This window comes from Lissotriton vulgaris, chromosome 9 (genome assembly GCF_964263255.1).
Source record: "Lissotriton vulgaris chromosome 9, aLisVul1.2, whole genome shotgun sequence".
NCBI lineage: Eukaryota > Metazoa > Chordata > Amphibia > Caudata > Salamandridae > Lissotriton > Lissotriton vulgaris.
In genome coordinates this window covers 977,234,839-977,262,256 of record NC_141697.1, presented here as the reverse complement: position 1 = coordinate 977,262,256, position 27,418 = coordinate 977,234,839, and the positions used below count along the sequence as shown (strand labels likewise).

Here is a 27,418-nt window from a genome sequence, read left to right as displayed (position 1 = left end):
TGTAACCGTGCAGAGATTTCTGGAGCCAGATTCGTTACAAACCTGTTCACAAACAACCTAGTTCCACCCTCCGTGGCCAAATCTTGCCCACTGAAATCAATGAAGACTCCTTCGAATCTAGTGAAGAAGTCGGAAACACTTTCATCCTTTTTCTGCCTACAAGCTGTCAATTTATCCCAGTCAACTTTTCGCGGAGGTATTAAGGTGTGCATATATGTTATTATTTTTTCCGGCAGAGAAGTTATTTCATTCCTAGGCTTATCTCCTGGTTTGCGATCCCGGTCCCAACCCCTCAAGTCTTCCCAGGTCCCCCCTAGTTCAGCATGGTCAGCGTCAAGTACCTGCCGCCATATATCAACGGGAACTAGTAGCCCAGCAACAACTCGACATCTGCCAGGGTCATTACCGCAGAGGCCGCAGCCTCGGTCAGTTCCTTATAGTAGGCGGTGGGATTTTTACGGGGGTCAGGTAGTTGGGATTTCAGAGCAAGAACTTCGCTTCTTTTCCACGGAGTGTACACCCACTGCTCCTGGAACCGGGCTTCCACTCGATTCTGTATTATTTGTTGTGCATTATCGCGTGTTTCGAGAATTTCGGGATGATATATAGGATGTACCTCTCTCATGGGATGTTGGGACGTCCAATTGGAACTCTTCAAAAACATCCTGCCCCTATACTGAACCAATACGTCTACATTCTTATATACCTCCTGCAAATCCATATTAAATTTATGAGCCCAATCTCGGATGTTATATAGTTTCTGAGGAGCACGACCATCCCAGAAGTTTACTTCCCAAGCTCCTATGAGAAAATTAGCCATTTGGCACTGTGTGTGTTGCTGCATTACCGGCTCCAAATCCTTAAAAGTACTCTATATATCGGCTAATGTATATATAGGGTTCCGCATCCATTGGACGGCCTGATCTGCTAATGCTTCTTTTTCGCCATATTCCACAGATCCTCTAGTGAACAACCGCCTACCGCCTAAACCTCCCGTTTCCCCTTTTGGTGTCTGCCCCGAATTTCCGGGTGTTGTGCCGGCTGACTGGGAAGTCCATACGGGGCTTGGGAGCGTCTGGGGCGATTCCAGGGTACGCCTGGAGTCCGGGACAAGGGCGGTCAGGTCTCTCGCTGAGGTAGATGGGGCACTGGTATTCCCCTGAAGGGTGAGAGACCCGCGTTCCTCCGGTGCGGAGGATTGGGGCCCAGCCACCACTTGAAGGGGTACCACAGGGTATATGCGCTGCGGAGCATATGGTGGCGGAGGTCTTTTATCTAACAGATCCTCTATCTCATCTTCGGTCTCATTTCGTGCCACATAGCTCTTATCCACCTGCAACCTAAATTGTCTATCAGCATACTCGATATTTTTCTCTGTCCTGTTCTTGTCATGTGCAATGGCTTTCGGAGTTACAGTTTGCCCTTGCTGTATCTTTAGGAGTTTCTCAGACCGAATGCGTCTCCTCTTTGCCTCTTTCTGCCATTTGTTAAGGGTGTCAAACATAGCCTGTCTGCTGCGTTTAGCAAAAAGACGTTCTTGTAAATACTGAATCTTTTTCTCGTCAAAAGACCCAGTTTTCGGCCACTGTAGTTCCACGTTATCCTTTGTGTACTTGTGCCACAAAGTATTGAAAAGAAGGGGACCTATACCGTGCTTGCAATACATATCATGGCTGGGTGTTCCTTCCGGAGGGGCTGGCTGGCTTTCATCCAACCTGGTGCCTCCTCGGTGAACGCAGCCAAAGCATAATTTACTAAAACACGGCATTGCCCTTTTCTACCTAATTCGAGCTGAAAAGAAATCAGGGATTATTGTTAATCGATGATCATTAATCACATCACTCTCATACACATGGCCATGTTTTCATTCAAAGTCACTCTTTCATTGCAAAACAAACCTTCAATTCGACATGAAAACGAAAATACAGATATTTGTACAAAACGATAACACAAATATTTGCAAACAAAAGGTGGAGCCCGTCGACTCCCACCTGTGGAGAACCCTTTTTCAAATATTCAGAGCTGCAAAAACGTCTTCCGATAACAGTCTTGTCCTTAGACTGCCTAGAGATAGCTACACAGGTTTTAAACCACAGAACAACCTACAGGCCATCCGACAGCATTCATGGTTCACCTCCCGAACTATGCTGGCTAAGCCCGCTTTTTCAAGCACCGCTCCAGATCTGTTCGAGTGCTACCCAATCTCAACTGCCGGTGTTCTAGAGAGCAGTCCGGCCGAGTGAGAACCGCAGCTCCCACAAAGGCGTCTAGTCTCTATCTCTAGTTATCCCACACAAACCAAACAAGAGGCATCTGCACGTGCAATTTCAATGCTGCCCCGTCAGACCCCAGATTCAGAGTTTCTCCATGACCATAGGTCACCAAATGCCAAGTACCAAGTCCAAAATTACAAAAACGTTATCCAACACAAAACTAGACCAGACACTCACCGGGTGCACGCAGGTCAGATTGCACGTTCTTCATTGCCAACTCTTGTTAAGGCCAACGTGGCTGGTTCTCGGGTTACACCCGAAGGACTCCGGCGTGGGGCCACTAGCAGCTGGGGTTCTCGGGATCGGGAGAGCTGAGCAAACCCCGAGTTCTCGTTGGTCTATTCTTCAACCCTCCCGATCGAGATCACCCGTTTCAATGTCCCGTTTCTCGTCTGAATACAGAGGGACGACCCCAACGCGGAGTCGCCAACTGAAGTACCGAAAAATTATTTACCACCTCCCAATTACAGTTATATTCACAACCAATCCCATTCCCATTACCAATAATCAGTTAGTTGGCAGTGCAGAAGGTCCAATTGTTTATTATAACAAACAAACTCTGCCAGAGGAGCTCCTTGCGACCTAACCCCACGAGGTCCACCAAGAAGACTGCTGGCACATTGTCAGAACATCACATATATACAGTTTGCATTCTCGAAGCCGTTACCCAAGATGGAAAAATACAAGTCGGTACAGGTTGGTGCAGAAGGAAAGATCATATATGGGAGACAAAGCTCTCTCGGTTTAGCTCATCCTAGATTAGCAAGGTTCTCCTGAGAAATAGCCCAACTGTTGCAAAACTGCTGTTTCAGCTCGTTAGGCCTGTCAAGGTTATAGGTAGCAGGAGGAGGCCTGTTTGGCGCATTCCGGGAGGGGTGCGGGGCGGACTGTCTCGGAGTTAGCAGAAGGGAGTCACCCATACGACCTTGCTAATCTAAACTAAACCGACTGACTGATTATTGGTAATGGGAATGGGATTGGTTGTGAATATAACTCTAATTGGGAGGTGGTAAATAATTTTTCGGTACTTCAATACGGTCACAGAAATAGGAAGTAATGACAGTGATACGGAAATACCTATACAAATGACAAAGGAGGAAATAATAAAATAAATAAAAAAACAGAAGGATGGAGCTCCTGGACCAAATGGCATACCATTTGCACTCTACAAAGAAAATCCAGAACTTTGGGCGATGTACCTAGAAAAACTATATGGAGAATCATTCAAAAAGAAGTTATACCTGAGTCATGGCGAGGATCTTTAATCATGCCAATTTTCAAAAAAGGAAATTGGGCACCCGCAGAAAATTACAGGCTGATTACATTACAGGACACAGACGCCAAGTTGTTTGCCAGGATTTTGCTAACAAATCTTAGTGAATGGGTACCCGAAAATAAGATACTGCCCTTGAACCAAACGGGCTTCATTTGGGGACAACGACAAATATATTGGTTTTGTCTCTGCTTATGGATAAGTCAATCAAAGCTAAACAACCACTCTATCATGTTTTGTAGATTTCAAATCTGCATTTGACTGTGTTCAAAGAAACCTATTATGGTAAAAACTCCAGGAACAGAAAATACCAGTGGTTCTTCTTAGGCTGATTCGTCTCCTATATAGTAATTTGTGGGTTAAGGTGAGGATGGGGGATGGACAGACCTTATCAAAGGAAATCCCCGCAACTGAAGGACTAAAACAAGGATGTGTTTTAGCTCCTCTACTCTTTATCTGTTCCTGTCTGATCTAACTGGGATATTGGATGAATTGAACACTCACCCACCGAAATTAGGTGGAAAGCACATCACCAATCTGCTGTACGCAGACAATGTCATCCTTCTGAATCACACTAAAGTTGGATTACAACGTCTAATCAGTCGGACACAAATGTACGCCAAGGAAAATGGGATGGTGATCAATGAAACAAAACCCAAGATTATGGTAGTCAACAAGAATAACAAAATAAGATATAAAAGCAAATGGTACTTGAACAATACCCAACTGGAACAAGTAGATGTATATAAATACTTGGATGTGCTTTTCGATGACCAGGGTAATTACCAGTTACAAAAAAAGGATATACAACGGAAGGCTAACGCACTGACTGCAGCATTTAGAATTGTACAGAAGTCTCTTAGTAACCTTACATATGGTCCACTTCTGAACATTATAGGGGCAAGACTCCTATTTACTAACACGTACGGTAGTGAAGCTTCAATGGGAAAGTACACCGAAATAATAAATAAGGCCCTTACAAGAACATATAGGGCACTATTTCAACTCCCAGTGAATGCATCCTCTGCACAAATTAGGTTGGAGTTTGGATTAACCAATCAACACTACGCGAGGCAAGGTCATTTTATTAAAATCTGGAAACGAATAAAAAATGACCACGATAATGAAATATCACAGCTACTTTGGAATGAAATAAATAATAATGTAAACTCAACCGCTTGGACCCACCTCAAGGAAGCGATAGATGAGTTTGCTGTTACCTCTATCTGGGAAAATAATATAACCAATGCTTCGTTTAAAAAAATAATTAATAGAACTGCCAGCCAATTATCCATTGTAAGCGACAAAGCTATCCTTATAAAGAGGAAACATGCTTGGACAATTATAAATGCTTACAAAAAAAAGAAAATACAACATTATTTGGAAACACCTTGGAGTGAAAAAAATAAAAAGGTGTTTCTTTAAGCGAGATTTGGAATTATGCCGGGATTATGTCATCTTCCCCCGTGGAAGGAAAAACATGGAAAAACAAACATTATGTAGACTGTGTAATAAGGGTGAGGAGAATATCCTTCACCTATTATGTATTTGTCCTGAACTCCTAAATGAGAGAAGAGCATTACTTAAATTACCGCTCAATGTACGTGGAATAAGGACATGCAGACAGGCCCTGATAAGGTGCCTTCACTCAGATGACATAAGTTTGAATGCTACTTTTGTAAGGTTCCTACTAAAAGTGGAAATGAAATTAGGAGAATAATACTTTTAAAATGTAATTTATTATGAAACAAATGAATTTTATGATGTAAGGGTAATTTTAACTGTTTTAAACTTAACTTAATTTAAACTTGTTTTCTGCATTTGCAATTGTAAGATTTTAAATAATCAAACAATAAAGATTTACTTACTGGTACTGTGCCAGTCTGCTCTCAGAGCATGAAGCATGCAAGTGCATGCACCTCCAAAGTGATAGTATATGTCTGACGATTCTGATCGAATCTCATCAAAACAGACTGTTAATAATAGAAATAAATTAGTCCCAGAAAAATGATCGTAACCACTAAAAAAAGCATGGGTAATCGTTTGAGCAGTTCCGCACAAAAAATACATTGCGGATATTAGCGCCCATGTATTCTGACCTAGCTTGAGAATTAAGCATAGAAGGTGAACTTTTACTAGTAGTACTCATTAAACCCCTCCTTATACAGTTTATGTATCAAAGTAGTATGTCTGCTCTTAATTTCAATCCAAAACAATGTTTCTTAGATGATATCTAGAAAAGTTTCTAGGAAGAATGCCAGTCTTTCATCTTCCTTCTCTGTTTTGCATCCACAGAAGCGTGTCAGAGCATGTACCTCTGTGTTGTTCACTTCCTTTAAACTGTTTTCAGATATCAGGAGCCTGGACAGCTCTTATTGCTCTAGAACCATGCAGCTTTTCATAGGCTCGGAAAATCAAGCCAAGGCTCAGCTGGCACCAAGAGCTACATTGTTTTTGTGTTAGTTAATGGCTGTAAGGGTGGCTGCTCACGCAGTCCTGAAGGGTGCATGAACTGGACGATGCAGAAACCCTGCACAATCTGGCAGACTGACTTAAGGCTCACCTGTGAAAAGTTCTTCACTCCTTTGTTTGAGTGCTACCCCCAATCTACGTTCATGGCTTCGGACGACCGAGGTCTGCGCTGAGGGGTTACTGCTTCTATAAAACGGATACCTGGAAGTTTTACCATTTGAATTGCTTTGCAGCATTCAAAGGCAGTACTGCCGGATAAGGTTAAGATCCTTTTTGAAAGCCGCACAGCCAAAGCAAAAGACAACGTACAAAGTAGTACGATAAATGAGTGCGTGCAGATACTGCTTTTAGTCATTAATAGCAGATAGCCAGATAGAATTCATGAAAGATACAAATGCTGGAGCGCTGCAGTTGCAGGCAGGTACGTCTTTCTTTCAGCAATCACGACCTCATGCCAGTTGTTAAATTCTTTATGTCATAAAATTCATTTTTGACCCCAGTTTTGCAAAAGGCAAACATTAAATCCCAATTAAAACACATAGGCGTTAAGTATCCAAGTATGCTGGTTACTTGTTTCGTCCATTAAGCATGATAGTATGTAGTTGAAGAATCTAAAGATCAACCATATCTTCTCTTTCTTTAGACCCAACCATGTTGACCGATATGATGAAAGGAAACGTGACAAATGTTCTGCCCATGATCCTTATTGGTGGATGGATCAACATGACGTTCTCTGGATTTGTGACAAGTAAGTTTGCAAAACCTTATGCTTCTGCTTATAATGTGACACCAAAGGTTAATAAACCATATTCAACTGTAATTTCTAAGAAAGAAGAATGAAAAAGGATGTGGTTTTCCTGGGACCTGTGGTGCTCTCTCTTGGAGATTCATGGATTTACCACCTCTGACGATATTATTGTTATACGTAATTTGTTTTAAAAATAAAAATGTAATTATTTTATTGTAAAGAACTCTGATGGGCGCAAGGGTCTTGTTTGTGCTATATAAAACTCTGTAAAGGAATGAATAAGATAAAAGGAAGCAAAAGCAGACTTAAAAAACGTAACCTTTTTATTTCGATCGGTGGCTGTCTATGACTTTTTATTGGTTATACCTTTTTAAGCTCCAATGTTTTAATGTTTTTTGATGTGAGAAAAAGACTGAATCATAGGTGCTTTTCTAGGTCTTCAATCTTTTTATAAAAAAATGTTGTGCCTGGAAAAAATTGCAGTGACGTTTTAAAATGTATCAATAGTTAAAGAAGAGGCTAACTGTTTCAGTTATCCTTGTCTCGGCTGTTTGTGCACTCCTGCATAAAAGTGATGAATTACTGTGCATGCATACCACACTTTCTCTTGTTGTTAGCCTTCCTTTTGCCATCACAGTATGGTGCAGGATTTCGATGTAGGCAAATCAGTACTTTGTCACCATGGAATGAAAGCTTCTTGTTCCTGGTCTCAAAGTATCCTGTCAAAGTCATAAATTTTTTAACAACTATTGGTGGTAACGTTGGCATTACTGCTTCAAAGGCCCATTGCTGATGGTGAATACTTTCCTGTAGCATTACACTGCCTCAGCATTCACCTCGATAGCAACAGCCCAGCACGTGTCACCAACGTTCCTCTGCCCAGTCTTGTGAGCAGCCCCTTTTCCCCTCTTCCTTACCCAGTCTGTGTACCATTCTGTTGCCTCACCACCCCGACTTGCTTAAGCTTTTTCAATTCCTTCACCCCTTCAGTATGAAGCCAGCAAGTATTTTGAGTTTTTAGCGCTGTCTGCCACCATCTCCATGGTTTCCCATGTGGGAACAATGTTACTTTTCCCTGGCAGTTTTTTTTAAAATCATGACTCAAAAATGTGCAATTAAATGTCAGATAACCTGACTTAAAATGACTTTCATTTAACAATGCAGCGTTTGGCAGTGGTACAATACCACTTCTAGAAGAGATCATCTTCCTCCTACGACCTTCACCAGGTCATGTTCAGACTTAATCCTCCATGTGTTGTGTCCTACCTTTCCTAGAGTGTAACTTGTCAAATCACTCTTAAAAAAGCTTCAAGATCTGGACGCAACATTCCAGGACTGACTTCCAGCAATGCACGAGCAAAAATACCACTGATGTGGGCTGCACAACCGGCCACGCCAGATGTGACCTCCTGTTCTGTTTCTGACACTAGGCCTTGCTGACTTCCTGATTGGCACTTAATGTGTGAGAAGTAGTTCTAAAAGTAGTAGAAATACTTAAGTGAGGCATTGAGAACCAGACAGCATTTAACAGGTTCGAGAACTGGACAGAGCAGGCCAAGTGTGGCCTCTAAAAGTAATAACAAATCCTTCCAGCAGCGAGGCATCATGATTTGGGAAAATTATTGCAGCTGAGAGCTCCTGAACTACACTGCAAACATTGTAACCCATATTTTCTTTTGCTGTCTCTGCTACGGTATCATATTGTTAAGCCACTTTGATGCCATTTAACGTGAGATCTCATAGATGCTGAAGGAAATTAACATACGTGTGGCAGACAACTATGCAATTATCTGGACTTTAAGGCACCCAACAGCACATGCTTCCTCCAGCTACCTGGCACACGTATGTGTGCCTAACAATAGGCAGCCTTACTCTTGGGGAACATTTGAGGGTGATTTGACACAACGTTCCAGCCTCATCTATTTAACTCTATACTCTTTAAAGGTGGTCTTGTCACTTAACGCATTCAAAGTCACTCCATGGCCACAAACCGAATTAAACTTTAGTCTGCAATGGAAAACTAGGCACGATTTGGAAAGTCAGATTATGCACAATACAAAAACTATAACAAGACAAGCGTGCACTGCTGCTTCCTGTGGCGCGACTGTTCCATTTGACTCTTTCACTTCTGCTACTCATGATAGAACAGTTCTGTTTTGGGGGAGGAAAGTATGCACTGTGGTCTATGCTGTACTTCCTGTGTTGGCAAAGCCTTCACACTTACTTGCTTTGTTTTTTGTTTTGCTGTATATATGTTAGTGAAACTTTGTGTAACATTTTCGTGAGCCAAAGCCCAAAATACGTCAACGAGTGTTTATGGTTTATCCCTTTGAATCAGAATTAGTTTTAAACCTTCACATTTATGACACACACACCTTTTCATACATCACGAATTAGGAGCTGACTGCCCAATCTGGTCAGCTTTTACCAAACCTCCACTAACACTGTATTAGGCCACACCCACAGACTGCTTTCTGTATAAAAGCCACACTTCAGCATGTACAATTGTGTAACTTCCGCATTCTGTGTGATCCCGAAAGCCAGTTTGCATTCAGAGGTGTCACCTACTCATGCATACATCACAGGAAATATACAGTGCTCCAGCAGTTGTAAGTAAAACCTAGATGTGTAAAAGTAGATGTCCCCAAAGAAGTGTAGGAAGAGTGATCTTATAAAGAGCAGTGCAAAAAAGGCGACCACCCACCTGCTTATAACTTTGTGGCATTGACAAACATTTGTAATGCATTTGTGACTCATATTGCACGCTAAGACTTGCACCTAAGTTACCATGGTGGAAGTATTGAAGATTTTTGCGAATAAGGAAAGCAATCGTATGTGTAGCATTACAATGATCTTTGTGAATCAGACCCTATGTAATGTCAGGTTTAGTTACGGTTACTACCTACCCCTCAGTCTTCTTCGTGACCCCTTGTTCTAGAACCATACTTATGGATTCTGTGGATCATCTCTAGTGTAGGTATTCCCCCAAGGTGTGAAAGTTTTTTGCAGTTTCTCTTCCCTCTTCTAGGTTCCAAAAGATTTAGATTTGTATTTGTGTAGTAATCATATAGTTTTAGGTAAACTTTTAAAATACACCGATAATAAATGTATGCCTTATAAATTAATCCAGTAGTTTGTTTTTTTGATTTCTTTTTGTGATGACAAGTTTACTTCACCTAGTTTGCATATCCGTGCTCGTTAGCAAAACCAGTGTCTTCTTTGGCTTGATGGCATTTATACAACCAATCGCCCACATATTCTGTGGATTGTTGCTAACAATTTCATACACACCATCTTACTCCTCTTCTTGCGCATGATTTAGTTAGAATTTCGTATTTAACAGTAAAGTAAATGACTTTAAAATGAGAATATTTGTGTCTTCTTTTTCAAATGTTTAACTTTCCCTCATATTTTGTTTTATTCAGCCAAGGTGCCTTTTCCACTCACGTTACGCTTCAAACCAATGCTTCAGCAGGGAATCGAGCTACTTTCTTTGGATGCCTCATGGTAAGAAGATTAATAATGCATGATGACATTCAAGGCAATTTGGTGTAATAAGAAATAAGATTGTGATACCGGTGCTTTCAACTTAAGACTTTCCCAGTACGCTACTTGCGATACTGCTTCTTACAAAGGCCTCCAACATTGACCAGTCCAGACCGCACATGGAAAACCCACCCTAACTTAATATATGCACAAGCGTCCATTTTTCCAGGTATGGTGCAGGTAAAGCAACCCAGTTATAGGAGACAGAAGGAAATTTTATGGGGATAACCCATTAGGTTATTTGCCCCATCGTGGTAATCCTGTGCCTCTGACTAGAAAACATTCTACCACCTCTGTTTCACAGCCTGAGGAGAGACAGGGCAACTTCATTCGATCTAACGCATAAGATCATAAAAGTATGTTTGAGGCATGTGGGCTGCCGAATTCATATCTGTGCATAGATAGTGTTGGGTCCGGATGATTGCACATTGTTGTCCTGGAAGAGTCTTCGAAGTATCACGAGATAGGTGGCTCCTCCCCTGGACTACAGTGCGCATGGGCATCAACTCCATCCCCAGATTGTTTTTTTCCGCCATTGGGTTCGGATGTGTTCGGTTCCCTCTGTCGGAATCGATAGTTGTTAACTTTACTTTGATTGAGACCAAAAGGTCTTTAGGACTTGCGTCGGTATTGTCTCTCGTTCGGGTTCGTAACTTCCTCGGCTCCAAACCGACATTGTTCTTCCGCGTGCTTTCGGCGCGGAAAGGCCTACTCGACACTCCAACCTCTTCCATCATGGAACGAAGTCCATTTAAACGATGCCCGGTGTGTGCCTCGAAGTACCCGCATATCGATGTACACCCGGTGTGTAACAAGTGCTTGTCGCCGGACCACGACGAGGCCAAACGTATGGCCTGTTCCAGGTTCCGGTCCAAAAAGACACTCAAGCTCCGCCGAGCTGCGCGCCTGGAGGCCCAGCTATCTGCACCACCTCCTACGGACATCTTTGAAGCTGGGGATGTCGGGGACGACGATATCCAGGAGATCACGGAATCTTAACCCCGCGTCGGAGGTCGAGGAAGACTACGACGCAGAGACCGAGGATTTAGATGAAGTCGTCGAGGAGGTAGGGGACGACGACGGGGCCCTTGCCACCGTAAAGGATAGCTCGGACGAGGAGCTTCCTCAGACTGACTCCGGGGCCATCCAACATCATGAGGCCCAGGTCGAGGGATCTCCTTCGGGCCTTACCCGAGACCTTGATGTACGTCCCACGGCTCCGCCTTCCGGCCCGGCCACGGACATTGATACCGCATCACTCCCGGTACATCCAAAACCGAAAGTGAAACCCACGGTCTCGACGCCAGAGATATCGAAACCGAAAGTGCGGATCGCGCTGGTCGGGTCGAAGACTTCGGAGGCCTCGGCGCCGAAGAAATCGAAGATGGCCGTCGAGCCGAAGAGCCACGCCAAAATGGCCGACCCGAAGGCTACTGCATCCAAGCCAAAGGTTAAGGGGACCGACGCAGCTGCATCGGCGCCAAAGATGGTCGACGCCAGCAAGGGTCGACTCGATCACAAAAAACAGGTCGACGACCATAAGAAGTCCACTCTCGATCCGAAGAAGCGGCAGGACGACCCCAAGTCCCTCTCTGCCTCACTTCCACTCGACAAAACCAAGGGGGCAACGCCAAGTGCGTCGACTCCGAAGGGCGCATCGTCGGTTGCCACCCCGAAACCAGCTGCAAAAGACTCTCTCGAGCCGGTGCGTCCCTCCGCCTCGTTCACTAAGAAGGTTACGGAGTCCCTACAACGAATTAGGGAGGGGGCCGCAGCAGTCGAGCCGAAGGACCCTGTGCCGCCCGAGCCTCTGGAGAAACCGGCGAAGGCGCCTATGCCGATACTTTCACCTTGCCGCCTAAGACGGCACCGAAGGCTTTCGCAGCTAAACCGGGGGCCGGAGTGCCCGTGAAGGTGTCTTTGACGCCGAAGCCGTCGTTGGTGGTCCTGGGCCCACGGCAACGACAACTGACAGAAGAGGAGCGTCGGGAGGTTTTCATCGACGCCGACACGGGCAGGCTCTCCCTCCTAAAGAGAAAGATCACCCCTGACCCACAATTGGAGTCGTACAAGATTCCACTCAAAAGAAAGATGGACTCTGCTGGTGCCTCTGCCTTGATGGAGCCCATTTCACCACAGGCTCACAAACTCTCACCCACTCATTCCAATGTAGAGGCAGGTGACGGCGACGACGAGGATGAGTATAGCTATCCCGTCTACACAGACCCAGAGGATGTGACTGAACCATGGTCTGCAGGTGGCAAGCCTGGGGACCCGCATTCAGGACAGGAGCCTCAGCTTTTCTCAGCCAAGACTTCCCTCACAGAGGACTCTGCGGCTTTCAATGCCCTCATCGAGAGGGCAGCAGCCAATCACGACGTCGAGCTCCATGCTGACCCAGTGGACGTCGACTTTCTCTTTGACACCTTTTCGGTCTCTGAAAAGACTGTAAAGACTCTGCCAATGCTGAAGGGGGTGTTGAAGCACGCAGCTGAGGTGTTCAAAGAGCCCACCCGGGCGAGGGTCATCAACCCAAGAATCGACAAGAAGTACAAGGCAGCGCCCTCTGATCCTACTTATATTAAGGGACAGTTGCCTCTGGATTCCCTGGTTGTCTCCAATGCACGCAAACGAGCCAACTCACAGACTACGGGTGATGCTCCTCCCCCAGACAAGGAATCAAAAGTCTTTGAGGCTTCAGGGAAGAGGGTGGCGGCGCAGGCAGCCAACATATGGCGCATATCCAACACACAGGCGCTACTAGCGCGTTATGACAGGGCACACTATGATACTCTAGAGACCCTTTTACAGCACTTACCCGATCAATATAAAGAAGCGGCAGAGATGTTGATACAAGAGGGGAAGCTTAAGACTGGTCGCGACTGGCGGACTGGGAGGAGTCGGGTTTACAGCTCGTCGGAGACCTGTATGAGGACGGAGTGCTCCTGTCCTTTCAGGATCTCATTGACCGCTTTGGGATCCCCCGGGGCGACTTTCTGCTGCACTCGGCCATTGTGCGAGTGATCCAGGCGTATTGGCGAAACGGACTAGAGGAACCTCAGTTGTCTCAGGTGTGCCAGTATGTAATGATGTCGGCAGGGACAGTGAAGGCGGTCACCTGCCTTTACGGCAGGCTGATTACCGAGGGGTTGGTCCCTCTCACCACACTGAAGTCCCGCTGGGAAGAGGACATCGGTAGGGAGATCCCGGAGACGACCTGGTCCCAGCTGGTGAGGCGAGCGTGGAAGGGTACGCGTTGTGCCCGTTTCCAACTGGTCCACTACTATGTTCTCCATAGGGCGTACCTGACCCCGGTTAAGATCAGGCGTTACTTTGCCACAGCCTCGGCGGAATGCCCTAGGTGCCCGGCTCAGGAGGCGGACCTCCTACACATGCTATGGGCCTGTCCCGGATTGACGGCCTACTGGCAGGAGGTGACGGCGACTTTAGAAGAGGTGACGGGGAGGCACTTATCGTTCGATGCGGCGGTAGGGCTACTGCACTGGTTCCCCCATACCCCCCGGAATAAAATCACCAGTAAATTTATAGACCTGGGGCTCCTACTGGCTAAGCGAGAGGTGACCAGGAATTGGAAGGCACGTGCTGGTCCTACGGGCAGCAGATGGCACGGTGAACTTTTGAAATGGGCGGCGGGTGAGAGCGCGCTGCGTTATCAGTTGGCTTGGAGGCAAAGCAATGAGAAGGCGCAGGAGGCCGCGTTAGAATGGGAAACGCTGGTGCAGGCCCTCAGGGATTTTTGTACCCCCAGCGACTCCGAAAACGAAGAAGCACCTAGACCTGAGTCCCGTTAAACACTAGCATTAACAGCACTATTACCTTCCCCGTGGGTCAAACAGTGGATCCTACAGTGATAAACTCCCTGGCGCTGATGGTGGGGGGGGGGGGGGGGGGGAGTTTCATAATGTCTGGTAGTTGGGGGGGGGGGGGGTTTCTTTTTTTGGGGGTTGGGGTTTGTTTAGAAAAGCAGATGACGGACAGTGTGTTATCCGGACCAGCTCCAGCACCCTACTGACCCCAGCTACATTCACCGTCTAACCCCTAGAACACGGGCCGCTTGGCTGTATAGCAATACTATGGAAGGGGGTCGGTGGGCTGTATCTTGAAAGAGTTGGCTATAATATGATGCTGGTCGTTACTGTATTGTTGTACTAATTCCTGCAATAAAAATATAATTAAAAAAAAAAAAAAAAAAAAGAGGGGAAGCTTATCTCCAATGCTTCCATTAAGTGCGCTCTGGACGTGGCTGACACCGCCGCGCGCGCAATTAACACTAGCGTTATGCTTCGTAGACATGCATGGCTGAGGATATCTGGGTTCAAGCCGGACATTCAAACTACCATCTTGAACCAAACGGTCAACCCAGATCACCTGTTTGGCCCCGAGGTTGATACCACCCTTGAGAAGATGAAAAAGGACACCAACACTGCAAAGTCTATGGGTGCCTTGCAATCCCAGCAGTTTCGGGGTGGGTCCTTTCGTCGCTCCAATACTAGAGGCACCTCAAGGGGTCAACTTTCACAGTCAACGCAATTCTACAAAAGCAACACCCAAACTTCTTATACCAACAAAGGTCGGGGTGGATACCGTGGCAAAAACGTCAAGGGCAGAGGACGTGGAAACAACAGCTCCAGGTCCTCCACCGCCAACAAACAGTGACGCCTTGTCACTGCCTCCCGACCACGCAACACCGGTCGGGGGGAGACTCCAGCAGTTCCTGCCCATGTGGAAGTCCATCACCACAGACAGGTGGGTCAGACACTTATCCAATACGGTTATTGTCTGGAGCTCACATCCACTCCACCCAACATACCCCCAAGACACCGTCCTATGTCCGGGGAGCACTTGCACTTATTGCAGCAGGAAGTCACAGTCATGCTGCAAAAAGGGGCAATAGAGCTCGTGCCCTTGCAGGAAAGAGGTGCGGGAGTTTACTCCCTGTACTTTCTGATTCCAAAGAAGGACGGATCCCTCAGGCCCATCCTAGACCTCAGGCCACTCAACTTTTACATCCTATCAGAGCATTTCCACATGCTCACACTGCAGCAGGTTCTTCCACTGCTTCAACAGGGGGACTACCTGGCAACTCTGGACCTGAAGGATGCGTACTTCCACATTCCACTACATCCTTCACACAGAAAATACCTCAGGTTCACCATCCAAAACCAACACTACCAGTTCAAGGTTTTGCCTTTTGGGGTCACCACAGCACCCAGGGTTTTCACAAAGTGCCTAGCGACAGTGGCGGCGCATCTGAGACTTCAGAACATCCACGCCGACCCCTATCTGGACGACTGGCTCATTCAGGCGAAGTCGGCCCAGCAGTGCGCCGACCACGTGTCCCAAACCATTCACCTTCTGCACGATCTGGGGTTCTCACTGAATTACCCAAAGTCCCATCTCCAGCCCGCCCACATACGGCAGTATCTGGGTGCGACCATAAACACTCTGGCGGCTACAGCACAGCCGAATTCAGTGAGAATCGACAGCATTCAATCGCTGATCCAAAAATTCAGACCTCAACACTCGCTTCCAGCAAGAGTGTTCATGCAGTTGATAGGCATGATGGCCTCCTGCATCTCCATTGTCCCGCCGCAAGACTACATATGCGTCCGCTTCTGGAGTGCTTGGCACGTCAGTGGACTCAGGCTCACAACCAGTTGAAAGACCTAGTGTTGGTGAGCGGTCGGGCATACAACTCTCTGCATTGGTGGAATCCACAAAACCTTTGCAAGGGCCGACCATTTCAAGAGCCTGTGCCACAGATTATCCTGACAACGGACGTTTCTCTCCAGGGATGGGGAGCGCATGTACTCCAATACACTGTGCAGGGACTATGGGCGCAGCAACAGGGGAAGATGCACATCAATGTTCTAGAACTGATGGCGATCTTCATGGCACTAAAAGCCTTCAAAGTACATCTGTGCAACAAGGTCGTGTTGATTCGGACGTACAACATGACGGCGATGTACTACATTCAAAAGCAGGGAGGCACACACTCTCCGCAGCTGTCTCATCTGGCTCAGAGCATGTGGAAGTGGGCCATTCAAAATGCCAAAGCTTCGCCGCCAGGTTCCCACACCCACACCCACAGTCGCAGGGCAATGCGATATGGATGAACTGGTCAGGCAAATTTGCGTACGCTTTTCCCCCAGCACCTTTGATTCCGCTGGTGGCACGCAAACTCAGGCAGCACTCGATGACTCTCATCCTAGTTGCTCCAACGTGGGCTCGCCAACCATGGTACACCACGTTTCTGGAACTGTCCGTGGTACCGCATCAAAGGCTACATCTCACACCCAGCCTTCTGACGCAGAGCCATGGCGACATTCAGCACCCAGATCCGCAACAGCTCAATCTGGCAATCTGGCTCCTGAAGTCCTAGAGTTTGGCTACCTCAACCTACTTCCCAATTGCATGGACATCATTCGGGAGGCTAGGAAGCCCACTACTAGAGCCTGCTGCGCGCAAAATGGAAGCGGTTTGTCATCTATTGTGCGAACCACAACATTGATCCGCTGGATGCTTCTATTCAGAACATCATCTGTTACCTGTTTCATCTGTACAAGTGTAATCTGGCCTATACTTCCATTCGCATTCACCTGTCTGCGATCGCCGCGTATCTCCAAAATAGACAGCACCTTTCACTTTTCAAGGTGCCTGCCATCAAAGCATTTCTGGAAGGCCTCAAAAGAGTCATTCCGCCACGAACTCCACCAGCTCCTGAGTGGAACCTCAATGTGGTTCTTACCAGACTGATGGGTCCTCCCTTTGAGCCACTGCATTCCTGCGAGAGTCAGTTCTTGACATGGACAGGGGCTTTCCTTGTAGCAATTACATCGCTACGGAGGGTTAGTGAACTGCAAGCCCTCACAATCCAAGAGCCATTTTTCCAAATTCATTCCAACAGGGTGGTGCTCCGCACTAACCCTAAGTTTCTGCCCAAGGTTGTGTCTCAGTTCCACATCAACCAAACAATTGAGTTGCCGGTTTTCTTTCAAAATCCTGAGTCACTGGCGGAGCGAATGCTCCACACCCTTGACGTTAAACGAGCCCTAATGTATTACATTGATAGGACCAAGGATTTTAGGAAAACTAAGCAGCTTTTTGTCACCTTTGCGCCACATCACAAAGGTAACCCTATTTCCAAGGCTGGTATTGCTAGGTGGATCGTGAAATGTATCCAGATCTGCTATGCAAAGGCGAAACACACTCTTCCCATTCCACCAAGAGCCCACTCCACCAGAAAGTTGGGGGCCTCTATGGCTTTCCTTGGAAACATTCCCTTAGAGGACATATGTAGAGCAGCCACATGGTCTACCACACACACATTTACTAAGCATTACTGTGTAGATGTGCACTCCAAACAGCAGGCAGCTGTAGGGCAGGCTGTTCTCAAGACACTTTTCCAAACTGCTGCAGCTGGCACGGTCGGCCGCCGCTAATGGAGGGACTGCTATGTATTCTATGCACAGATATGAATTCAGCAGCCCACATGCCTCGAACTGAAAATGCTACTTACTAGTATGCATCTGTTCTTGGCATGTAGGGCTGCTGACATTCATATCGCCCGCCCTCCTCCTCGGCGCCTGTAGCAGCTGCAGTATTCACATATATACTCATAGCATGGTCATCATTTACTGAGTTTCACTCCATCTTGGCCACAATGGCTAAAAACAATCTGGGGATGGAGTCGATGCCCATGCGCACTGTAGTCCAGGGGAGGAGCCATCTATCTTGTGATACTTCGAAGACTCTTCCAGGACAACAATGTGCAATCATCCGGACCCAACACTAGCCGGCGATCTATGCACAGATATGAATGTCAGCAGCCCTACATGCCAAGAACAGATGCATACTAGTAAGTAGCATTTTCATTACAGTCACAGTTTAAGAAAAGGTATAGATAAAATAGCATAATTCCCGACACTTAAAAATCTGCTAACATCCAATTTGGTTAAAATGCATTTCATCTATATACATATACAAACACAATAACAATTTTTTTAAAAAGGGCTTAATCGTCTTATGAGCCAACCTGCTTCCTCTTTTTCAGACATGCCCATAAAAACGATGCTAGCAAGAAACACAAAAGAATTCTGCAAGGATTTGAGAAAAAATAATGCTACGCAACAAAATTTAAAATTGTAACGCTTACAAATCGGTACAATAAAATTATATCTTTCCTGGCGGTAAAAACCACAAAAAAATAAAAGCTGAAGATCATTTTGTGGCGATAACTTGTCACATGGACATAGGGAAAGATCAGAATGTTTATATTTCTTCCCTGGATATCCTACCATCAGTGGTACCAAATTTAGGCGAAATATATTTGTGATGTGGCAATGTAACATCAGCCAAATAAAAGTAGCTTCCCTCCTCCAGCACTGGGGTTAATTCATACAGACGAGCTGACTGTGTGTGGCATTTTTTTCTCTTCTTAAATATTCGGCTCTCAGGTTAAATATCTCAATTACTTTCCACTTTGTAATGGAGTTACAGGTAGATGGATCTTTAAAAAGGCGACTCAAACCGATTGCAGTTAGATCTGACTCCACATACTTTATCCACCTAATCCTGCTGCCTAGAGTTCTGATTTTAAAATAGTTATTACATTTTGGGTAAGGGGGACTGTGTCCCTAGTCCATACAGAATGCCACAACATGAGTGGTGCCATTTTGATAGAATTCATAATGTATGGTACAGTCAGTTCCATATGAAGCACATAATTCTAGTATGACTGGGGTAGGGAAGTAAAATACTATAAAAAAATGTGTTCTCAATGTATTGCAGAGAATCACTGGTAGACATCCCCCATACTGCTGCTCCATGCACCAATGCCACCTTTGTTTTGGCATGGTAGACTTTTTTCATAGGAATTAGAGGTATGGCTCACAATCTTTTAGAAAATGTTTTCAGTTTCACTAGACTTCTCTGCATACCCATTGCTCTGCCCTCTAGCAATTTGTACCATGATTGATTTTGTATCAAAGAGAACACCTAAATAGGTAAACGAGTCCACCACCTCAATTTTACCAGAGTCCATTAAGAAATATGGTGGTCTTTCTCGTTTCCCTGTCCCCGCAATAATTATAAAAGATTTGAGTCTGATTGACCTTTAAATCGAGTGAATTCATAAAAACCACATAGGCCGATATAAGATGCTGGAGCCCCATCCCAGTACGGGCCATCAGAACGGCGTCATTAGATATGCCAAAATCGGTAACCGCTGATGGTTGGAGAGCACGGGAACATCCAAGGCTGTCCCCTCAATATGTTTTCCTACGCCATTGATATAGATGGAAAATAAAAATGGTGCCAGGACGCAGCCTTGCCTTACCCCTCTTAAAATCTTAAATGATCGGGTACACTCCCCGTTCTTTCCGTAGCGGACTAACGAGGAGGCGTCAGAGTACAGCTCTGTGTCATAAAATGGTGATCCCTTGCAAAAATTACACAGACAAAGGAGAAACTCTTGTGAAAGTGCAGAATTATTCAGCTTACTGGTTGAAAATACATGGGGGTTACCTAAAAATAAATTCAGGGGCAGGGCAACTCAGCTTCACGAAGCTACGCAGAGGGCTTCATTCCATTAGACTTAAACAACCCTGAACCGGTCTACTTGAAGTGAATAGTTGATGCTGTTGCAAAGATCTCAAGTTGTGTTTTACTACAGCTAGTAGTCTTACGTACACGAATTGATGGTGACCAAAAGTTGAGCTTGTGATATGCGGGGGGTCCTACAGTGCTGGGTAGGGTCATAGTCCCTCTAGTTTTCCCTGGCACTCCATGAAATATGAAAGGGCAAAAATATCATTGAAAAAGCATAGGCACAGAGTTTTTTTTTCTTCTTTTTTTTTGTGTATATTTTTATTATTCATCAATATCAAGATTACATTTCCATTGTATTATTCACCAAGATCAGATAATTAACAAAAAACATTCATTTCAGCAAATTAATCCTTATAAAAAATCCTCATACAAATTCTGACTAAATTCATTCTTACTGACTCAAAATTATACAAATTGTTAGATGTCTTGCTACAAACTTAAACCTCCCCCAATCTTTGTTTCCATTCTATTATTGGAGCCCATATCCGTCTCGCAGCTTCTTTTCTTACCCTTCCCTTTTTCTCAAATAGGGCCTGTTCCAACGTATAAATCCCAAAACCCTGGAGACCCATTGTTGTACTGTCGGTGGCCTGGGTTCTTTCCATAGCGACGCTATGCATAATCTACTTAATACCATGGCTATATACAAAAACTCGTAATGAGGTATATCCAAGGCGTACTTTGTTACTCCTAAAATCATTACTTCATCAAGTAATACTGTGTTCATTCCCAACGAGTTCTTGAAAAATTGTTCCAGCTCTTGTTTATATTTATCTAAAACAGGGCATGAGGCAAACATGTGAATAGTGTCGGCTCGAATAGATTGACACCTCGGACAGGTTATACCTCTAGTTCCACCCCACTGTGCCACCCTGTGGGGAGTATGGTATAGTTCAAACAAAGTTTTATATTGCTGGGTTTGCAGATTTGCTGCCCTCAGCACAGTAATTGACATTTTTAGGTTTAAAGTATTTTATTAAGGCACAGAAACACGGGGAGGGGAGCAGGAGGTCAAGCATACATACAATACAAGAAGCGGAACGTTGCAGCGAGTCAGAAGAAAAACAGGGAGGCAGGAAGCCCCAGAGGGTAACTAAGCAAATACAAAAGACAATAAGGCATTGTGTACAACCCCCCTGTTGACCCCCACTCCCTAAGCAAGGCCAAACCGGAATAGCACTCCGCAACACAGTAAAGGAAAAAGCATACCGTACCACCAACCCCCCAACCCCAGAAAGGAAGAAGAAAGGAGAGTAAAGGAAGAAAAGAAAGAAAACAATACCCCAACATCCCCGTCCGAAAGGCAGCAATAGAAGCATATATCCCCTCTTCCCGCCCCCAACCCCCGGCCCCCAATCCGCACATTCACTCCGCCGCAGCTGCCGGCGGTGTCAGCCTAAGGAGGCGCAAATACCGTGGACACGTGAGCTCGTGGAATTCCGTGGACAGCAATGCCAAAAAGGGGTGCCAGAGCTCCTCGAACTGATCGACATTCCCAGCCACCGTTAGCGACATCTTCTCCATGCCCAGTACCTGCCAGAGTCTATGCAGCCAACCAGTGATAGAGGGGGCAGTAGGGGTGCGCCAGAGTATCAGTATGTTCTGAACGGCTGAACCTAGCGCAATCGCAATCTGCCTGCCCCTGCGGGATTTCAGCGGGTACATCAAATCATTGGGGAGGCCTAGCAAGACATACGCGGGGAAGCGCGGAAGCTCGATCTCAAAATGTCTATCCACCTCATCTAAGACTTCCTTCCAGTAGGCCGACAGCACCGGGCACTCCCAGAGAATGTGCGTGAGGGTGCCCACCTGTCCGCAGCCTCGCCAGCAACCTTTATCGCCTATTTTGCGCATCTCATAGAGCCGCTCCGGGGTGTAGTACCAGTAGGTGGACACTTTAGTGAAGGTTTCTGTCAGCCCAGTATGGTACGCAGAGTGCCTCGCCCGATACGCAATCCTGTCCCACTCCTTGTGACTCAGGGTCCTGCCCAGTTCCCTGTGCCAGCGCTCCCTCCCTGGGTTATGGTAATGAAACGGCGGGGGTTGGAGAAATGTATACAAATCAGTGATGAGCTTGGCGTCCGAGGTCCGGGTCACCAACCATCGCTCGTAGGGCGTAATTGAACGGGCAGCGACGTCACGCACTGGGGGTTGAAGAGCCCAGTGGCGGACCTGCATGTAACGCAGCCTGTCCCCCTCCGTCAGGCCAAACTCCCGGCGGAGCTGCTGGAAGGGGAGCACGCCCTCCGGCCCGTAGATCTGGAAAAGCGCCCTGCAGCCCGCGCTCACCCAGTGGGAAAAAGCTCCCGGCTCCAAACCCGGGGTAAAGTCTGGATTGCCAGCGATGGGAGTGAACGGCGATGGAAAGGTCGTGAGCTCACGCAACTCACACACCGCGTCCCACACTCTCAGCGGGACTCGGTTAATAAAAGAGGCGTAGAGATTAGGCGGGCGGTGAGCGCGCCGCAGGAACGGGACCTCCTGGAGGGTACGGCCTGCGACTGCCTGGTCCTGAAAGAGCCAGTGTTTATCCGATTCCCACCGGCTCCACTCCACCAGATACCGAAGCTGTGCCGCCTGAAAGTATCTCCGGAGGTCCGGGACTCCGAGACCCCCCGCCTCCGGGGCCAGCATGGAGAGGACCCGCTTCATCCGAGGCTTACGGCCCTGCCACACAAAGCGGGATATGTCCGCCTGCGCCTGCCGTATCCAACCCACAGGGGGCTGGAGGGGCAGAGCGCGGAAGAGATACAGGATCTGAGGCAGGATCGTCATCTTCACCGCCGCGATACGGCCCAACCACGAGAGTAGGCCCTTGTTCCATCGGCCGAGTTCCTCTTTGATCTTTTTGCCCAGAGAGGAGTAGTTAGCTGTAACCATGGCAGGCAGGGAGGGGGCAAGCAAAATGCCCAGGTAAGGCACCGTGGAGGAGGACCACTGCAGAGGAAAGAGACTCTGAAGGTCTCGCCTAGTGGAAGCAGAGAGCGACACGTCCAGTGCAGCCGACTTAGTCATGTTCATTTTAAAACCCGCCACACGGCCGAAGGCGTCCAGTTCCTGGACGCAGGCAGGGAGCGACCGCTTGGGGTCGTCCAGGGTCAACAAGACATCGTCCGCGTATAGGCTGATAGTGTGCGTGTATTGCCCCATCTGCACCCCAATAGCGTCCGGATTATCACGAATCCTCTGTGCAAACGGCTCCATATAGAGGGCAAAGAGAAGCGGCGAGAGGGGGCAACCCTGTCTCGTGCCGCGCTCAATGGCAAAGCAATTGGAGCTGTGTCCATTGACACGCACTGACGCTGATGGTCTCCTGTAGCAGTTAAAGACCATAGTGCGGAACTTCTCGCCGATCCCAAGTTTCCCAAGGACCAGCTCGAGATATGGCCAATGAACCCTATCAAAGGCCTTCTCCGCGTCGATTGATAGCAGCATCCGCTCCCCCGGAACACGTGAGGCCTTTTCCAGCACGTGCGTCACCCTCTTTGTGTTGTCGACCGTCTGTCTACCGGGTACAAAACCGGCCTGGTCTGCCTCCACCAGACCTGGTAAATGTAAACCCAATCTGGCCGCCAAGATCCCGGTGTAAAGCTTGAGGTCCACATTTAGGAGCGAGATGGGCCGGTACAAGCCGCACAGGGTCCGGTCCTTCCCCGGCTTGGGGATAACCGATACTGTCGCTGAGAGGAGGTCCGGCGGGATAGCTCCCGGCTCGGAGAAGGAGTTAAACAAGCGAGCCAGTAGAGGCGCGACAGTGGGACAGAAGGTTTTGTAAAACAAGGCTGTATAACCATCCGGACCCGGGGCTTTGCCGTGCTTTAGTCGTGCAATCGCGGAGATGACCTCCTCCACGTGGATGTCCCTCTCCAGGTGGTCCGCTTGGGAGGAGTCCAGGGCCGGGAGGGTCACGGACTCCAAATAGGCCTCAGCCTCTCCCGGTGGGGAAGGCTCCGCCGCGTACAGTGCTTCGTAAAAGGAACGAAAGGTATCTGCCACCTCCGCGTCACCGGAAACCGGGATCCCGTTCATTCCCACCAGCTCCTGCACCACATTGCGCTGCTGCGCAGCCCTGAGCCTATGGGCTAGGAGTTTACCGCACCTGTCTCCGCCGGTGTAAAAGGCATGCTTCAGGCGCAGCGCAGCATACTCCGCCCGATCAAGATCCAACGCGGAGAGGAGCTTCCGAGCCGCCTTCAGCTGCTTCCAGACCCGAGGAGCCCCCGTCCGGCGGTGAACCTGCTCGAGCTCCCGAACATGCGCTGTCAGTTCCTCCCTCTTGCGTTCCCTGTTTTCCGCCGAGGAAATGGAGATAAACTCCCCTCTGACGACCGCTTTCAAAGCCGCCCACTGCGTCGCCAGGGACGTGGCAGAGTTGTTATTGTGGGTCAGGTAGTCCTGGATGACCTCCTCCAATCGCTTTACGACCGACTTCTTATGGAGAAGCGTGTCCCGGAGCCGCCACATCCCCCTAGAGGGGGGGGCCGCCGGCCAAGCAAAGATTCCGGAAACCGGTGCGTGGTCGGACAAGGACAAAACCCCGATGTCCGCTGCCGTGGCGGCCGAGCGAAGCGGTCCACTCACCAAGAGGTAGTCCAACCGTGAATACGTGCGGTGCGCGTGGGAGAAATAGGAATAGTCCCTATCGGTGGGGTGCAGGACGCGCCAGAGGTCATGCAGATCCATTTCCGTAAGCTGGTCCTGCACCGCCCTAGAAAGCTCCCCTGTCTGCGGGAAGCGTTGGGCAGACCTATCCAGGGTGGAGTCGAAGACCATATTCAGGTCTCCCCCCAAGATGATATGGCGATCGGGCGAGGCAGTAACGTCCACCAACACTGATTCCAGGAAGCGATCCTGGTGGTCATTCGGGCTGTACGCGGAACCAACCGTAAAGGTGACACCTCCCAAACGCATGCGATACACCAGAAGCCTCCCTTTCTGCTCAGCATGTTTATGCAACACCTCCCCCCTGAAGGAGCTGGCTAAAAGAATGGCCATCCCAGCAGTCTTAGTCGCAGCAGAGGAAAAGAGTTGCGTAGGGAACTTGGCAGAGCGCAACCTATGGCAATCTTTGGAAAGCAAATGGGTCTCCTGCAGGAGGCAAATATCCGCCTGCGACCCCTCCAACAGGGAAAGGATCGCCCTACGCTTCACGGGGTTATTCAGACCCTTAACATTAAGGGTCACTACCTTCAGGGGCGGCATCGCCTCCAGGGAAACAACGCGCTATGCAGTGAGCAAGGGATCAGCGGAGGGGGCGCGCGGGGCAGGGGCGCAGGGAAGGCCAGAGGCAACATCGCACATGTTCGGACCACTTCGGACGGGACCCCCCCACACCAAACCAACAGTAAAACCCCCCCAGAACCAACCCATAGCAACCAACCAAAGTAAAAAAAAGACAGAAAACAACACCCCATAGTCTCAGTCTAGCCCAAATGGGCGAGTCTGCAGAAAAAAGTCAAGTGGACGTCCAGCCACACACCCCCCCCCCCCTCCCCCCCAGCCCCAGCTCAGTACCGTTAAGGCTAAGAATCTCTCCCCCCGGAGAAAAGTTAGGCCGTTAGGGCCACACCAGTAGCTTCAGGCAAGTTCCTGGCCGCATTCCTCAGGGCCTCCGCCATTTCTGCCCTGATGGTGGGCGAGTCCGGACGACTCGTCGGCGCTGACGATGGGCGCCTCCTCGACCTCCGTCGGCCCCGCCGCTCGGGGCGCCGCCATGCAGGTGTAGCCCCCTCCTCCTCTGTAGCAGTAAGGCCCAAGACTCCACAGACATCTTGCAAAGAGCGCAGCTGATGCAGCACCCCATTCCATCGAAAAATAAGACGGAAGGGGTGGCCCCAGGAATAGGGTGTCTCATGCTCTCGCAGAAAGTCCGTCGCGATGCGGAAAGACCTGCGCTTCTGCAGTGTGATGGTGGACAGGTCCTGGTAGAGCGCCACAGGTCTTTCACGAAAGGTCAGCGGCTGCTTCCTGCGGGCCTCCGTCATGATGCGCTCTTTCAGGGGGAAATCCGGGAGGAAAGCTAGGATATCAGGCGGGGGAGCCGATGACTGGCGCTGGCGGCCCACCCTATGCGCTCTGTCAATGCGGATCGGGAAGTCCGCTCCTTCCTCCAAGATGTCGCGGAACAAGTCCTGCAGATAGGCCACCAGGTCCCCACCCTCATCCGCGGACGGAACACCTCGCACCCGAATGTTGTTCCGCCTGGACCTGTTCTCGAGGTCCTCCGAATGGGCCTGGAGCTCAACACATTGCTCCCGGAGGCGGAGGACGTCCTGCTGGAGATGAGTTATCTCGTCATCGCGGCGCTGGGCCGTCGTCTCCACCGCATCGACCCTCTCGCCCAGGCTCTCGACCTCCCTGCGCACCTCCCGGACCTCTCCAGCCACCTCGGTCTTAAGAGTCTGAAATTCCTCCTTGAGGGAGCTGAATAAGTCCTCCATGAAGGACCTCGTAACTGGTGGCTCGCCCACGGCTGCATCCGTTGATGTCCGGGAGGCCCCTGGGGACGGCTGTGTCCTGTCGCGTAGTTGCTGGGACCTGCCGAGCATTTCCGGCAAAGTACGATCTCCTCTTGCCGCGCCACGTCTCCCAGCCATCTTGGCCCCCGGTGAAGCCTAGGGTCAGTCGCTGTAGACGAGCGCCACTGCTCGCGGGCACCAAGTGTGAGGCCTTCGGCGGGGACAAGGGTAGTGCGTCACAGGCGACAAAATGGCGGCCCGGTCCTGGGCAAGACGACCCCCGGGCCAGCGGGGCAGGCAGCAACGTCCAAAGTGGAGGCCTCCAGCCAAGTATTCCCAGAGAGGGCAGCTGATGAGTCGGTGCCAGGACAAATCGAGGCTCTCGTAGAAAAAGGGCGCGGGCGAGGGCCACTGGGCACAGCCACACAAAGACAAGATGGCGGGAGGGTGGGACCCAAGGAGGCAGCCCGGGCCAGCAAGTCCATGGGCGACCCTCAAACAGCAACAGGTCCGGAAGGGGCGAAACCGGCGGCTCCCTTCGCCACTAGTCAATTCGCCCGGCATGGGCACGGCTCGAACTCTGCCATCCAGCGACTCCGGGCGCGGAGTTCGCAAGGCGTCGCCCCTCGAAGACCAAGGCAGGGGGAGGGTCGCCGGTGCAGGGGTGAGGTCCGCCGCCCATCAATGTTGTTCGCCACCAGGGCACCGGTCAGGGAGCTCCGGCACTCCGCGAAGTCCGTCTATTCCGCTCCCTCGGGAGCTCCGGCTTTCAGCTGTTCAGCACTCGGCCTAGCCGAGGCGAGCGGACAGCGCCGTCGTATGCCCCGCCTCCAAGCTCTTCTCCTCGGGACGACCCAGGCTCCGCTCCTCGGGGCGATCTTCGGATAAACTTTTCGGGGACTTCCCCCAGGGCCACGAAAGTCAAAGTGGTGTCAAAGTGCGCCCCAGGGATTCCGGCACAGTTCTCTCGCCCGCAGTGCAGCCGCGGGGGGAGAGAAGCGCGGCGATCAGGGCTCGG

At 48.9% G+C, this 27,418-nt stretch overlaps 1 protein-coding gene across 1 annotated transcript in view; it reads left to right on the top strand.

Annotated features, from left to right (window-relative positions):
- The window catches only part of EMC3 (ER membrane protein complex subunit 3), a 154,227-nt gene that overhangs the window by 69,273 nt on the left and 57,536 nt on the right, over positions 1–27,418 (top strand). Inside the window, exons 5-6 of the mRNA XM_086938827.1 lie at positions 6,662–6,766; positions 10,192–10,273. Coding sequence (XP_086794953.1) covers positions 6,662–6,766; positions 10,192–10,273 — 187 coding nt within the window. The remainder of the gene's footprint in view (positions 1–6,661; positions 6,767–10,191; positions 10,274–27,418) is intronic.